The sequence below is a fragment of the Athene cunicularia genome, assembly GCF_003259725.1.
Source record: "Athene cunicularia isolate RWA chromosome 1 unlocalized genomic scaffold, athCun1 chr1_part1, whole genome shotgun sequence".
NCBI classification, from domain to species: domain Eukaryota; kingdom Metazoa; phylum Chordata; class Aves; order Strigiformes; family Strigidae; genus Athene; species Athene cunicularia.
Window position 1 is genome coordinate 10,441,139 of NW_020799091.1, and position 16,619 is coordinate 10,457,757.

General features: G+C 38.0%; 1 protein-coding gene across 3 annotated transcripts in view; it reads right to left on the minus strand.

Moving 5' to 3' along the window:
- Nucleotides 1–262: 262 nt before the first annotated feature.
- The window catches only part of MRE11 (MRE11 homolog, double strand break repair nuclease), a 23,501-nt gene continuing 7,144 nt past the window's right edge, over nucleotides 263–16,619 (minus strand). For all 3 annotated transcript variants that reach the window (XM_026848425.1, XM_026848415.1, XM_026848432.1), the window contains 13 exons: nucleotides 16,095–16,280; nucleotides 15,485–15,656; nucleotides 14,674–14,754; nucleotides 13,987–14,113; nucleotides 11,986–12,089; nucleotides 9,570–9,743; nucleotides 8,201–8,263; nucleotides 5,770–5,986; nucleotides 4,779–4,862; nucleotides 3,645–3,700; nucleotides 3,107–3,171; nucleotides 2,636–2,714; nucleotides 263–1,487 (listed from right to left, as the gene is read on the minus strand). In XM_026848425.1, the coding sequence (XP_026704226.1) occupies nucleotides 1,437–1,487; nucleotides 2,636–2,714; nucleotides 3,107–3,171; nucleotides 3,645–3,700; nucleotides 4,779–4,862; nucleotides 5,770–5,986; nucleotides 8,201–8,263; nucleotides 9,570–9,743; nucleotides 11,986–12,089; nucleotides 13,987–14,113; nucleotides 14,674–14,754; nucleotides 15,485–15,656; nucleotides 16,095–16,280 (1,459 nt within the window). In that variant the 3' untranslated portion in view covers nucleotides 263–1,436. The remainder of the gene's footprint in view (nucleotides 1,488–2,635; nucleotides 2,715–3,106; nucleotides 3,172–3,644; nucleotides 3,701–4,778; nucleotides 4,863–5,769; nucleotides 5,987–8,200; nucleotides 8,264–9,569; nucleotides 9,744–11,985; nucleotides 12,090–13,986; nucleotides 14,114–14,673; nucleotides 14,755–15,484; nucleotides 15,657–16,094; nucleotides 16,281–16,619) is intronic.

Below are 16,619 nucleotides of genomic sequence, written 5' to 3' on the forward strand. Positions count from 1 at the left end.
CCAGGCCCAGAGCAGAGGTTCCCCTGCAGCCCGTGGGGCAGCCCATGGGGAGGCAGCTGTGCCCGGCCCCCATGGAGCTCCACAGTGAGCAGAGACCCACCTGCAGCCCGGGGAGGACCCTACGAGGGATCAGGTGGATGCCTGAAGGAGGCTGTGAGCCTGTAAGAAGCCCACGCTGGAGCAGGCTCCTGGCAGGACCTGTGACCTTGGGGGAACCACGCTGGAGCAGTTTGTGAAGAGCTGCAGCCCATGGAAAGGACTGATGTTGGAGGAATTTGTGGAGGACTGTCTCCCATGGAAGGAAGCCCATGCTGGAGCAGGGGAAGAGTGTGAGGAGTCCTCCCCCTGAGGACCACAACCTCCATTCCCTGTCCTGCTACACTGCTGAGTGGGAACATGTTGAGAGTATTGGGAGTGAAGTTAAGCCTGGAAAGAAAGAGGGGTGGGGGAATGGTGTTTTAGGATTTAGTTTTTATTTCTCATTATCCTACTCTGATTTGATTGGTAATAAGGTTAAATTAATTTTCCACAAGTCAAGCCTGTGTTGTGTATGATGGTAATTGGCGAGTGATCTGTCCTTGTCCTTAGCTTCACCCTTGAGCCTTCTGTCATATTTTCTCTTCCCTGTCCAGCTGAGGAAGGGATTAACAGAGCAGCTTTAGTGGGCACCTGGCACCCAGCCAGAGTCAACCCACCACAAATATCAACTAAGAAAAAGGTAAGAGGCAACGTCCTGACTGTTACTGGCTCAATTGCTTTATTCTTCAAGCAGCATTCCTTGTGAAGCTGTAAGGCTCGAGCCCTTACAACTAATTTACAGGGTAAAAGCTGACAATGCAATTCAATCTGAAATCTTTGGCACTTCTTGAATTAAGAGCAGAATTCATTCCCATATACTATGACATTCAGTAACAGTGTAATAGTGGGTTTAGTTCTTCTAAAAGAGTTGAAAAATATTAGAACACTTTCCAGCTTCAGTAGTGAAAACTGTATTTTTTGGTCAAACTCTTACTCTTCAGAGTTTTTGATGGTATCTGTAGAAAATTGCAAATATGTACAAGTTTCATTACACTGACCAAATCCATATCCATATCTGTACTTGCATACTACTATAAGTTTACCCCTCTGCAAAATTCAAGCCCAAGAGATGGAGTTTTCTATAAAAGATATGACTTATTTACATTATCATCCCAGAAAGAAAACAGGCTTTTAGAAAGAACTTGCCATTTCAGCAGTACTTCAGAATATTCGATGCTCTAGTCTAATGCACCAAATTGGGTGCCACTTAAAAAAAACCCAAGCCAAAAACATATCATAGAAGTAGAAATTGAAGGCAAGCTATCATTTACAGAGATATGTCACAGAGAATGCCTTGCAAACTGTTTTCCCTTTTCTTCACTAACTGTCATGGTCTCTCTTGTACAGCAAGCCAGAAATCACTTAGTTCTTCTTGACGTTGCAGTGCTTTTGAATGGATCAAATTCATCCTGCAATTTGTAAACAGATACGCATTACTAGAACAGGCATGTATTCTGAGTCATAAAAAGTAAAGACACCTTTAGATTAAGTCAGAAAGCCTGTTCACATTGTTCGACGTTTTCTGACTTTTTCTGGTTTTGTTACAAGAGACTATCCATTGATTTAAAAGTCCAGACCACAAATGTGCAGAGAACAAACTGAGTTTACATCAGTATCATCAGAACAGGTACTCTGACAAGAGAACAATCTGCATTCCAGGTGTCACCCAGGAAAATGTTATCATTAAGAGCAGCACATACCTCAATGAAGTTATGTCCATATACATATCACACATCATAATTTACCAAGATTTGCATGAATCAAAAATACTGGGTTTTTTTTGTGTGTTCAAGCAAACATGCAGTTTTGTATTTCGGGTACAAGAAGAAGAGATAGCATAGTGGAGGGAAGACACAAGAATGTAACTTTTTCTCTAAAGTGGCAAACATGTGACATTTTTAAGGCTAGGATCCTGACCACACATGACAGTCTGCTAGTCTCTGTAAATAAACTGCAGAGTGCTTGACAGTATAATGTGTATTCCAGTGCAAAAAGATGAATCAAGTTCTACTTGTTTAAATATGGAAGAAACCATTTCTTAGCAGTTCAAATACATACTGCAAAAACAGAAATCTTATCTTGAAGACAGTGTTTTAATTCTTTTTAAAGTGTATTTACATAACTTGCAATGATAAAAAAAAAATGAAGTGCCCTGGAAAACAACCATTTTAAAATGAAAAAAAAAAAAATTATTCCTTTTTACAAGAAAAAAAATACATAAACATATGAAAAGACATAGCCAAGCACTAGAAGAGATTATGATTACTTTCTTCCCCAGGCAGAAGAACCTATTCCAAACATTTCAGAAATGATAATTAACTGATTAAGAATTGAAAGGAAAAAGGACTGGATATTTTCCTGAGGTCCTTTCTAGCCTTATTTTTGTTGATTGTGAATATACTCTAATTAAAGCTGGTTGCAATACTCTAGTCCTGTCAGTGGGAAAAAAAAAAATATTCAGTTTTACTCTGAAATATTTTATTCAAATAGCCATAAAACAGTAAGCTTTAGAAACTTACACAAAAGAAAAGAAAAAAAAGACCACTAGCTACCATACCTCATCTGACTCAAAATCTACTCCTCTAGACGTTTGGCTTTCTGAACGTCTTTTACTAAGTGAAGATGTAGTTGACAACCTTGACACATACAAAGAGAAAAAAAGGCATCAGCATGTTCTCAAGTACCAGACATTCCAATAACTTTCCCTTCAACTCAGATTTGAGCTACCAATACTATTCATTAAGAATGAACAGAAATAGCAATAAGTAAGATGATTCAAATTCTCAAACTAACATATTAATTCTAAAGCTCTGACTAGCTTAACTCAATCAGCAGACCAATTTATTGTTATAGAAAGATCATCCACATTAATACGTAAGAAATCATATAAATTTTCTAAGTAGTGTTATAAATTCCTTAAAAAAAATAAATTTGTTTTTTCAGGTAGTGGATCAGATCCCTGGACTCTGACGATTGCCAATCAGAAATAAGGCAGTCGTGGTAGCATTCATTAAATAAACATACCAACCTCTGATTTACTTTGGAAGAAGGAACAATAGAAATGTCTTCTAGATCGGAGTCATCTATAATATCCTGGAAAAATGATATAATTTATAAAGCTTTTTCACAGAATTTACTCCTACAGAGATATAGTGCATAATACTAGAGTACTATAGCATAGAACCTTTGGGGTTTTTCCAGCTATATACTTAGTTATAATACACACTTGACAGCTCTATGAGAGAGCTGTACAATGTGCAAATACAGCACAAGTCTTGCTCTTCAGATCTTTGATCTTGCAGAACCCCCCCCCAAACACTCATGTATATACACTCTGTATCTTAGACTATGGTCACAAATAAAACATTGGTCTTTTTTTGTCTCAGACAAACACCATACCAAAAAAGGGTACAGAAGGTCTACCAATTAACATGCAGAAACTTACTGCTGGAACTGATAGCCTGGGAGTATCTGCTGGTTTAGGCTAACGATCTGACCTTGTATTTATTTTTCAGATCAGAAGACAGCAAAAGGCAGTGCAAATGCTCGTGCAAAATGCTTCTTACCTCAGAGTAAGATTTGGATGAATTCAAGTAGGGGTCTGGTTTCAAAGACCTAAAGGCTAGAATAAAACAAATGCAGTATTTTTAAAGTGCTCACACAATAAAATACAAACAATGTTATATCATTCTTCTTATTTAAGACCTCCTGAGCATGCATTTCCTCCCCAAAATACCCTGTAAAACAAAGAAGCAAACCCCCCCAAACCCAAACCAAAACATAAATTAAGCCTTTGCTAGAGTCTGACAACCCTCTGTGCAGCAGCAGGTACTTCCCAGTCTGGCTGAAAATCCTTCAGTAACTTTGGTTAAGAAGAGAAAAATACTACTATAATTGATATTCCTGTATGTCTAACAGCTTAGACATCAACACATCTGCTAAATTTGACTTCTCTACAGTATTTTAGGTCATTTTCTGACCAATTTAAAATTAAGGTAATTTGCTGATTAATTTAAAACTCACTCTACCTGTGGGCATGTTGCATAGGATTCATGTATAGATTTGTGAGCAGTATTTTTTTCTTTAATACTCAGATTACCTATGCTGTTTCCTCAGAGCCTGTCTTCTGTAGCAAGGAAGAGACACTCACATATGCAGCTTAAATCACAGATAAGTTTTTTTCCCCTAGTAAAAACTGGCATTTCTAAAACTTGTTACAATGTGTAAGACTAAATGGATTTGCATTAAAGCTTACTAATTTGTAAACATCAGTCAAGTTTAAACTTTTTAATCCACTGAGGAATATTCTGCATTAAATGGATGCTATTAAGTCACATTCTTTCTATGCTTATTCCTTAAGGAAATGCATACAGTAAGATGTTCCCTATTTTCAGTTCTAATCAGATTTTTCTGACACAGAATCACAGAACCGTCTAGGTTGGAAAAGACCTTGAAGATCATCTAGTTCAACCATTAACCTAACATTGCACTTTACCCCATGACAGCAGGATACCACTTTTTTTTTCCTCTCCATTTTTCTTTCTCTCACTGTTATTCTATTTCATTAGAACCAAAAGAATCTCTCACAGCTCAATTGGACTAATAGAAATTAAGGCAACTAAGGCACTTCATAACTAAACAAACACCTTCACTGCAATTTGAGAGAGCAGATTAGAGCAAAGGGCAGATGGAAGGCCTACCATCCATGATAGTCTTATTCTTGGCAGGCACAGATACAGGCTTGTAGGTTCTGCTGCTGCTAGCTGACTCTTGGCTAGTGCTTCCTGTAGGGATAATAAACAACATGCAGATCTGTTCAGTGTTTGTTTCCCCCCCCCTGCCCTTAGTCTATGATTACTGAGTGGGAAGTCACTTAAACCCATATTCCTCTTTACTCCTTCACTTTCTTTTTGAAGGAAAGCCCTCCTTACATGCAGAAGAACTTCTCTGGGTCAAGTGTTCAAAGCTCCACAGACATATCCTCTTAACACACATGCCCCTGCTCTGAAGGGATCACAACAGTGTTGGAGCACACGCTTATAGAACTAGTTTAAAGACACAAACCAAAGCAGCCCTAAGATGACTGCCTTTGTTTTAACTCATCCTGCTCTTAGACCTTTTGGGCATATTAATGAAACAGCTCAAAGGAGTATAGTACTGTAAGACCTCGTCTTTTCTTGTTTTACTTATATATATATTTATATATAATGGAAGTACCACTATCACTGTAAAATGTACAATCATATGTACCCAAGGAGCTATTTAATTTTGCTTAGGAAACACTCCTCATTTTCTCAGCCCCTAGAAACAATGAAGTCTCTTGCATTAGGATTCAGAAAACCTGTACCTCCCCTCTATAATGACCAAATCCATTACCTTTAGCACTAACAAAGGTTTATCCATGCACTTTATTGCAAACCTTCTCAATAATGCATCTTTAAAAAGACTACTATGTTTCCATAGCTGGGAAGCAAAATATTTTTCTGTTAATCACCCTGTGAAAAAGTCACAACTTAAGCCTTGTAAGGCAGTCAACTGTATATAATATGACACCAAAAATATTTGTGAAGAACTTTTTTTCCAGTAGAAGTCTTTAAGAAACAAATTTCCACTTGATGGAAACATCACAAGAGTCGCCTTTCAAAGAAAAAGTAATCAATTGTAGTACAAAGAATGTGAAGCTTTTCTTACCTCTTCCCCTTCGAGATGAACCTCTTGCTGTTGAACTTTGCCCTCTTGCGCCTCTTCCCCTACCTCTTGCCGAACCCCTTCCTCGGCTCAATGTTGCAGGAAGGCTGTCATCCGAATCAACAGTGCCTTTCATCCCCGTATCCATGAGTTCTTCATCACTGGAGGCTGCGATAAGAACTGCATCCTCAGATCTGAGAGCTCTAGCTCTGGTCATTGCCTGAAATGGAAAAGTAAGTGCTACAGGAAAAAGAATCTTAAATGATGAAATGCACCATTGTTAAACCCTAGTTGTGATGTATAGTTCTAAACCACCAAGGCTCAGAAGACCCAAATTCACAGTGTTATGGAAGGCAAGGAAGTCTATCAAAAAGCAGGGACAATATTCGTCTACTTAATTTAAATGTGTACATATAACAGAATCATAGAATGGTTTGGATTGGAAGGGACCTTAAAGATCATCCAGTCCCAACCCCCCTGCCATGGGCAGGGACACCTTCCACTAGCCCAGGTTGCTCAAAGCCCCATCCAACCTGGCCTTGAACACTGCCAGGGAGGGGGCAGCCACAGCTTCTCTGGGCAACCTGTTCCAGTGTCTCGTCACTCTCACAGTAAATAATTTCTTCCTTATGTCTAATCTAAATCTACCCTCTTGAAGTTTAAACTATTCCCCCTCCTCCCATCACTACTCTCCCTGATAAATAGCCCATCTCCACCTTTCCTGTAGCCCCCTTTAAGTACTGGAAGGCTGCTATAAGGTCTCCCTGAAGTCTTCTCTTCCCCAGGATGAACAACCCCAATTCTCTCAGCCTGTCCTCACAGGGGAGGTGCTCCAGCCCCTTGATCATCTTTATGGCCTACTCTGGACCTGCTCAAGTAGGTTCATGTCTTTCTTACGCTGGGAGCTGCAGAGCTGGACACAGCACTGCAGGTGGGGTATCACGAGAGCAGAGTAGAGGGGGAGAACCCACCCCCCTCACCCTGCTGGCCACGCTTCCCTTGAAGCAGCCCAGGACAAAGTTGGCTTTCTGGGCTGGGAGCATACATTTATGGCTCATACTCAGTTTTCCATCCACTAATACCCCCAAGTCCTTCTCCACAGAGCTGCTCTCAATCCACTCATTGCCCAGCCTGTATTTGTGCTTGGGATTGCCTTGAACGTGTGCAGGACCTTGCACTTGGTCTTGTTGAACTTCATGAGGTTTTCACGGCCCCACCTCTCCAGCCTGTCCAGGTCCCTCTGGATGGCACATCCCTGCCCTCCAGTGTGTTGATCACACCACGCACCTTGGTCAACAAACTCACTGAGGGTGCACTCAATCCCACTGTCCATGTCACTGACAAAGATGTTAACACAGTGCTGGTCCCAATACTGAGTGGTCCATCAGTCAAATCCATGTCTCTTCAATTTTGAGACAAGGATGTCTTGCAGGACACTGTCAAATGCTCTGCACAATTCCAGGTAGTTGACGACAGTTGCTCTTCCCTTATCCACCAGTGCTGTAACCCTATTGTAGAAGGCCACCAAATTTGTCAGGCATGATTGCCCTTAGTGATGCCATGTTGGCTGTCACCAATCACCTCCTTATTTTCCACGTGCCCTAGCACAGTTTCTAGGAGGATCAGCTCTATGATCTTACTGGGCACAGAGGTGAGACTGACTAGAGAAGTAGCAAGCTAAGCCCTGACAACAGAATGGAGTTAGTTAATATGATACTGTCAGTGGAGTTTGGTGAACTGTTCCAGTCATCCTATGTCAGCTATGTCCATCTGCTCAGAGGAAGCACCCTCTGGGCTCCATTGACTTGATCTTCACTGATGACAGCCTGTGTTTAAGACAACTAGTTTACTACATGAAGGTATCTCAGATTAGAACTGAATCTCACCCCAGGTTTCATTTTTCTCAAAATTTCATTCCACTCCCACAAAGCTTGCAAAGACAAAGGAGCACCAATGCTGCCAATGGTTGGCAATTCCCTTTGGAAGGATATGTACAATCTAGATATGAATCTCTGGGAGATATAAGACTCTGAGATCTAAGATTGCTGATGAGGACAATAGTACCTAAAGGTTTACCAGTAATACCAGTTCCAGTAATATCACTCAGTACAGCCTACTCACATGTCCACTGACAATGGGATCACAAATAGTTTAAGCTGACAGAACTCTGAAGGTCACTTGCCTGATCTAACCTCAGATCAAAGCAAGAACAACTGAACATTCAGATTCAAAAATTTGCACAAGAAAAGAGATCACAAAAGCCAAATCAAGCAGTAGCTTAGGCATGTATTACACCAAGGAAGATTTAAAAAAGACTTACACGAATCTTCCCTAGGCAGACAGGCACTTTTTGTCAAGGACAGTGTTGAAGTATTGTTAAGTGACTTCATTCATATGCATTCTTCAGCCTATGTTCAATATTCAAAGGAGTTACCTCACGAACTTCTTCATCCTCTTCTTCGGTATTCTTTTTTCTACTCTCCCTGAATTTTCGCACCTGAATAAAAAAAAAAAAAAAAGAGTTCCCATCAAAATAACAGGTCGTTTCATACCGTAATCAAAACATAGTAAGTGAGAGGTCTCAATCACTGAATTTTAAAGTCAAGTTCATCTGAGAGGTGAAGAAGAGTGCAAGAATAGCTGAAGTTTGTTTGGAGCCTTTTCATGCTGTCCTACAGTTTGAGAATCTCACATTCTATTAATAAATGAAGCTATATCACCAGGGAAAAAAGGCTGCATATTTGAGAGTGTCCCTTCCTTGCTACAGAAGACAGGCTCTGAGGAAAATTAGGACATGTTCAAGAGGAGAGTATACATAATTTGACAATAAGGAGCAGTGAAATATGAATAATTAGAAAAGAGGGGGTAGAGATAAAGAAGCAAGATAGAAAACTATGACATTGAGAAGAGACAGACATTGCAACACATGTACAAGTAAGAAAGCTCAACTTGTCAAGTATGGAAAAAAAAGATATGATGAGTGAGAGGGAAAGAAGATATTAGTCCAAAATACAAACAAAAAATACACCTGAAGTGTCACAGAAACCATACAGGCACCAATTTTTTAGTCTCTTTCAACTCCTCATGAATGAAAGCAATCAGTGAGAAAACGGGTAGGTGCAACCTTCCTCTCCCCACCAAATTATTCTTTAATAATGTTAAGTGCAGTTAAGATACAGAACAACTTGTCATACAATGCTTGAATATTACAACTGAATACATGGGCTCATATAGAAGCTCAACAAGTTGACAGAGAAGTCTATTAAGGGTTACTAAATACACATAAATCATGTTTGTCTCAGAGACCCTGAGCTGCAAGTAGTTAGAAGGTAGTGGAGCACCTGAAGGATAAGGTTCTATTATGCTTGCTCTGCTCTTGTATTCTTCCCTAAGCCAGTATGAAAAATCTAAGAGATTGTATTTACCATCTTTCTCACAGTAGACATATATATATATATATATATATATATATATATATATATGTGTGTGTGTGTGTATATATATATATATATATATATATATATATATATATATATATTTCTACATATATTAGAGCAACAGGTCTTTTCTATACATGCATGTGCAATCAGTGAGAATCAGTATAAGTATACCTAAACCCCATTTTCAATACAAGCTTTTCATCTGAAACTTCACCACCATATCTATTAATTCCAGAAAGTGACTAGAGGCAAGTGTTGCACATGCTCCACACAAAGGCAAATCTATGAAACCAGATTCAAGCACTGTTTCTTCTACTCCCTTTCTTGATCTCTCTCAAGAAATTAACATTAACAGGCTATTACCTCCTCGTCTATTTTTTCTTCCTCTGCATCAGTGCGACGCTCCTTAAGAAATCTCTGTGTTTTTTCTAGTTGAAATTTCACCAACTCTTCTATGGCATCTTTCTCCTCTTTGTCCACAAACTCCTGCACTGCTTCTCCCATTCCTCTTTCAGTTAGAAGTGAAAGCTGTACTTTCTTTATAATTAGGGAAAACATTTTGTTAAGAAGTATCTGCCATCAAAGAAAGCGAGTAATATTCCTGCTGTTTCATATAAATATTAATTTAGTTCCAAAACAGTAGCGTGCATTGAAGATTTCAAAGAAAAGCATAGCAATAAGCATACATGTTACTTGTTATAATATAGTTACAACCTTCTTGCTACTAACATGTTATACCTACTTAACAGAGTAATGTCCAGACTCAGAGAAAAAGGTTTCATAAGCAGTAAAGAAACTACAGTGCTAGTCATACCTAGAATAATTTGTCTGAAATGTATTGCTGAGAGAAGGTAAACTGTATTCCTTCTTAGTTCCTCTCCCTTTTTTAAACTAAAGATCAACTTGCAGAAACATAAGAACGCTACTAAAAACAAGCCCTGAATTATTACAGATGCTAAATTAATTACTTTTACTGTAAAATTCTAACATTAAAAAATGGCAGTTACAGATCAGGGTAAATTATTATTATTAAGCATTAAGAGCTATTAAGCAGAAGTCTACGCTATTGAAATGCAATTTTGTAAATACTAATAATGGTTCTCACATGTTCATCAAGATATACTACATTAAGATATTACTACAGACACTAATTAATAGAAGTAGTAGATGCTACAGGTGGTGTTTCGCAGCCATTCTCTTCTCTACTGTCCTTCCCAATACAGTAACAAGAGACATTCTGAGAATGAAATCCTCATATGAAGAATAATGTTGAAATAGCAGCCTCTTTTGTCTATAAACTACAGCACAGATTCAAGCATTACATGCGCTTATTAATGATTTTTGATCCTTCCAGATGTCCTTTAGGAACTGTTTTGAGGGTTGCATTGGAAGCATAAAACCTTCCCTGAAATAATGCTGTGCAGAGGAATAAATTTCACAGCTATTATAATGTAAGTTTACAAAAAAATAAGCATCTCAAAAGAGCGACTGATTGTAATGATGCAGAACACTCATGTCGACTTTTGGCAATTAAACTTTCTTCCAAAGGAAAAAAAAAAATTAAAAGCTTGCTAGAGAGACAAACTGCAGTGTTTTTAATTCCCAGATACAGGAACTGAACAGAGTGGTACTTGTTAGACATTTTGGTCTAACATGTTTTGAACATTCAACTACAGCCCTGTGCCACCTCAGGGTCCAAAGACTCTTGTTTCCCTTATCAGACAAGATCAGGTGTCTAGCAAATCCTGAAGCACAAGCTAGCTTAACACAATGTTTATGATTCCCATGATCATTTTCAGGTACAACATGCTTTCTTGTCCCCAACACCTCCTTCCTTCATTACCAGTGTTAACTTAAAATGTATTATCCCCCTACTGCAAGCCTTCCCAGAATAGCAGTGGATTTTTTTGGGTCTTTACAGATGTAGAGCTGCTGAAGGACCTGTAACTGAGCTGTTTATAAAAGAGCATACAAACAAGTTGGGAAGATGGTGTAACAGGGCATGATTGATACCATCCCAATACTGACACCTAACATATGTCTAAGGTTAGGCAAGATGATATAATTTTTATAATCTTTGCCTCAGGAATCCTTACTCTAATGACTTTCTATAAAACATGTTCTGAAGTAGCTTCTGAGTGTTAGGCTTGATCATCTAGATCAAGCATTTGCACATCTGACTCACTGATTATTATGTTTTTACTTCTGAGACTACTGCCCCGGTGTTGGGAGAGGAAAATAAATCAGGTTTAATGAAAAGGTGAAGAGAAAGAAAACTACTGGGGGGGTCTCTTTCTTCTCCCTGCTCTGCTTTAAATCTAATGTGGAATTGCACTATATCTGAGGGTACAAATATATCACAAAGTAACAAGTTACTACACCAAGTCAGCTGGTAATAGTAAATGGTACAGTCTCACACTGACCCTATAGTAAAGTAAGGTAGTTTCTCACTCAGAGTATGCTGCCTCACATTTTCCTCCTTTAAGAACATGACACATCATTTGGTACAGGGCAGACACTGCAAGTTCACATGAAGAGTTATCATAATGTTCTCAAACCAGCATGTGTTCACATAACGTATACAACCTATATACAACAGTTACCTGTTAACCTAAGAATATACTTCGCACAGGAATTCGCATACAGTTCTGTAGGAAATAAATTCACTTCTTGGCAAATGTCAGTCTTTTCAGGGCACACTACTTCCATTAAGAAAGCAAAAATAGATAAAAAGATTATATTCCATTAAAAAAATAAATCATAAAAGGTAGAAAGATACCTTCTCTGCTGTCTGAAAATACTGCTTTACAAGGTCTTCCACCCTCAGTGTCATCCCCTCAGACGCAGGTCTGCTAACCAGCTTTCCAAAATTAAGATCATTGTCTAGAAGAAAAAAGCAAAGTGGCATTGTCACCCAGGCCTGCAGCTTTTAATTATTATTCCATTGAAAGTAACAGAAAAAAAGGTTAATATAGATCTCTTAAGAATTGTGGTCCCTTTTTATATGGAAAAGTTTTTTGTTCTAACTGTAGAGTCTATCGTCTGGTAATAGGTAAACATAATGGATGTAATCTTGTACAAGACAACTTCACCTCTAGCAGATACAAAGTGTTCTTCTAACTACCAAATGCCTGGAATTATAAATTGAACACAATGACCTGTGAAGGTTATTATAATTGAACTCTAGAAGATGACAAATGGAAAAAAAAAATCAAAGGACCCATCAAAGGACAATCTTTTTTTTATAAGTAACTCTGTTACTAAAGAAGAAATTTTCCTCCAAAGCATGCTGACTAATTTTCAGTAGAAAATGTTCATAGCACATTAAGGCTGCCCCCCATTCTGAGGCAGCAGGGTAGGAATGACAGAAAAATGAAAGGGATAATCAGCTGAGGTTACCACATACCATGCAAAGTAACATAAAGTGACTACAGACTGCTTCCAGACATCTGCCACATGCAAGCACAAAACATTGTTTTGTTAGCCTTGTTACATAAGCAGCTATGACAACAGAAACAATAACAACTTGTGAACTCATGAAGTCCTAACATCACTGGTACTGAACCATAGCATTGTGTGCACATGAGCTGAAAATGTTGACTGCTTTATCAGCCACTTCCCGTATATTAAAGTACATCTAATAAAGCAATGCAAAGAACCATAGTATTCTTTTTACATTTACATTCTCTTCCTGAAGACAAGATGCATGTTAAGTAAAAAAATTAAAATGCATTGATGAAACATGGTGTCAGATATGGTAGCTATCCGTATCTGGTATGTATTTGGTAGTATTCCGAAAATGTCAATGAGCTTACACAGCTATTAAAAAAACAACAAAGAAAAATAAAACAAGATCAATACAGCATAATTTAAAAATAAAAAACCCTCTCTAAAAGCAATTTTTATTCATGAAACATTATGTTTTGGACTTTATAAAACTGACAGTGTAAGTAAAAGCTGTCAGTGGAACTGCAGTACTTACAGTGCACTAATGTGAAATATTAACAGTTCTTTAGCACAGTATGTTCTTACCCAAGCTGTTTCTTCATTAGTTACTATTACAAATCCAGTATTTGGGCAACATCTATTAACCATTTATTAAAAATTCTAGGCACAATGAGAAATGCTACAATAGTAACAGCTATTATTTGTTTTGCACAAACGCTTGAATAGAGACATACCTGGAACAGACTAGCCCAGAGCACACATACACATGATTAATTAGGGCAAACAAAATGCTGTCGTACATTTGGACCTTTTTTTTTTTTTAAATACACAAACACCTCTGAAGCCCAGCCCCTCCATTACTATTTTCGTTATTAAATAAATGAATTATTACAGCAATAAAATTAAATAATAAAGGCATAACACCCATCTCTTTTCCTGCAGAGTGCCCAAAACCAACCACCTCATTCTGAGAAGTCTCAGAAGTAAGATATTTAATGCCTTTCATGGTAATTATCATCGAACCATGGAGTAACTTGGTCTGGTATGGGGCTATACTATGGGATTACTAAAGCAACTCAGTAAGGTTTGAGGAAAAAAAACCCAGAATTATTTATTAATAACTGCCAGAAGATGCTGTGCTGAATATCAGAATTTTAGACAAACCCAGAAATAGAACAGAAGCACTTGTATGATATATACACTTAAAGGAGACTGCATCTTTACTCTTCCTATAACACATCAAATGGCAGACACCAAGTAAGTGCTGGATAAGAAAATAAAGGAAGAAGAATGAAAACCAAGGTAAGCCAATGATTCCTTCCTTTATAATTACCATTTTTCTCTTTTTGTTCACGATGCCTGAAAAAATATATAATGTCTTTTGGGTTAGCCACCCTATCCATGTACTTCTGGCTAAAACGATGGACGCTGAACGGTTCAAAGCCACCTGCATAATCAACCTAAGAGAAGAAAGGAAAAATTTAAATATTTAATAAACAGAAATAGAGAAGCCACACATATCAAGATGAGTTTGTTACCCTGCAAAGGAAAACTTAAAGTAAAAAATCAGTCAACCTAAAATGAATGCTTTACCATACTATGAAGAACAGTTAATGGATAATAATAGCTAATAACAGCATTAACAGAATAACAGCCCAGATTATTAATTTCTTCCTAACTTGCCTCATTTACTAGTCTTCAGGAATGTTTCCATAAATTTGGTTAAGAACAAACACAGGATAACATGACTTAAGAAAAACCTCTTTGTAAATAACCACTTTTGATGCCCTTACTCAGACCAGCAGTGATGGTCTGAGCACTTATGACCAGTCTCATCCTTTACCACAGAATACTAGTTATACTGCAGGTAAACAGAGTCATGGTACGAAGGCAATTTATATTTGCCCATACACAGTAAGAAATCTTGTATAGTATGTGTTTATACAAAAAGTATGACTTTGCTTTGAAACTTTTCAGTGACCTTTCAAAACAAAGCAATCCAAACCAAACAATTCCTTACTCTTAATCTTATGAGAGGCTTCTCTGGCTGGCGTGGATTTCCCAAGCGTTCTCTTTCTGCATTGTCCAGCATGGATTCAACCTGTGAAGCAGAATTAGAAATGCAGTTGTGCTTTGTTCTCTTACAGATGCCTGAACCCTTCAAGTATAACTCAAAATACATCCAGCTGCAAGGGGGAGCTATAAAAATAATTACAGGATATGCTCTCATTCCTGAACACACATATGTACCAATATCCAGCCAAAAGCCATAAGAATGAATGAGAAAAAAAGTCACAATGAAAGGCCTATCTTCTAGATACAGCTTAGTCCAGCAGTATCTAAATTACTGATCACTCACACCATTTTACTTTATAGCCATTATCCTTTATTAAATTTCTAGTTCCAGGGAAAAGCAGAAATAAGACTTATACAGACCTAAGAACCAAGAACAATTAATAAACCTGATTAGTTACTTCTGTGACCTCACGCTGCACAACCCAGATGTGGGTTTGGGTACATGTAGTTATGCTGATTCCAAAGCGCATATTGAACACTGCCCCACTTGCAGGCAGGGGTTTTTGTACAAAGATGATATGGACCCCCATAAGGCAGTTCCAGTCTAGTTTAATAGGTCATCCCAGTCAAGAAATCTGGAAGCAAAGACTGCAGTGAATTTCATGGAATTAGCTTCCTATGGAAACACTGCCTAAGTCAGTCAAGTATTACGGGGCAAGACACAAGATATCTCATCTTCCAGTCTCAAAACCAGTTACAGATCCCATTCCCAGCCCATACAGTGTTATCCATATACTGTTAGCATTACAAGTTACCTTTTCCATGCAGAATGCTTGTATTGCCTGAGTTACTTTAGGATTGTCAGGATTAAAAAGATCTAGATGATCAGCTAGAACAATATCCTCCATATGGAAAGTTCGCACTGTCTCTAGAGCAATCTTCTGCATTTTCATTTTTTTCTCGTTAACATGCAGCAAACCAATGTGCCTAGAAGGAGAAAGGTAACTTACTAGAAGATAAACTTAGTACTATGGTATAAAGATTTGTTTTAAATTCATGTTTAATTTTCAGGGAAAAAAGTTTAAAAGCTATGGGAAGTTCTTGGATCTGTACTTCAGGATTGGCCCTGCCAAACTTCAGTTCTATCATATTTAGATCGTGCTTGTTCTTTACACAAGCACAGGTACACGGTTCCTTGTGTTCCAATTTATCAGGATGTAACTCTACATAGGTAAGTCCCATTTCCTTTAAATGTTAGGTTTAATTCTGAGTAAAGCAAAATCACCGATTCCATCTACTTCATTTGTTATGTCACACTATAACAAGTCCTTTCATACTTAACAGAAGTGTTTTTTCTTTCTCAACACAACACACATGAGATGTAAGACACAGGATAAACAAGAACAAAAAGAAAAGATCACACACTTCTTCACAGCTTCTCCGGGGGACAGAGATGTCACCACTGAACTTCCTGGCTGAGAAACATAGAAATGTTGCTGTTCATTTTGGGACGGGGTTATTTTGCACTCATGTTCATGACCCCACACAACAAGATCAATAAAGTCATCTAAAAACTGCTCTGGAATGTAGTTTGTAGCTCCATGTTTGCTCCTGTTCAAGAAAAGAGAAAAATAATTTGAATGTGTACAGTCACGGGCGGATGAGAGGGGAGTGAAGGAGAAGACAGTGAGATACAGAAACTCCAGGGAAAAAAAAAAAAAAGTCTGACACATTTAATTTCAGGTACTCTTCACATTTGTTCCTTACACAATTATTTAAAACATCTGGTCAAACAAAAAGGCAACTTACACAGCCCATTCTTTTCTGCTCTCCTTTTATTTGTTTCTCCCTTTTCTTCTTACTTCAGGATTTTTTCCAGATTAATGCTTTTATAGCACCTCATGGCTTTTTTTTTTTTTTTTTTTTTTTTTAAAGGGGGGGGGAAAAACC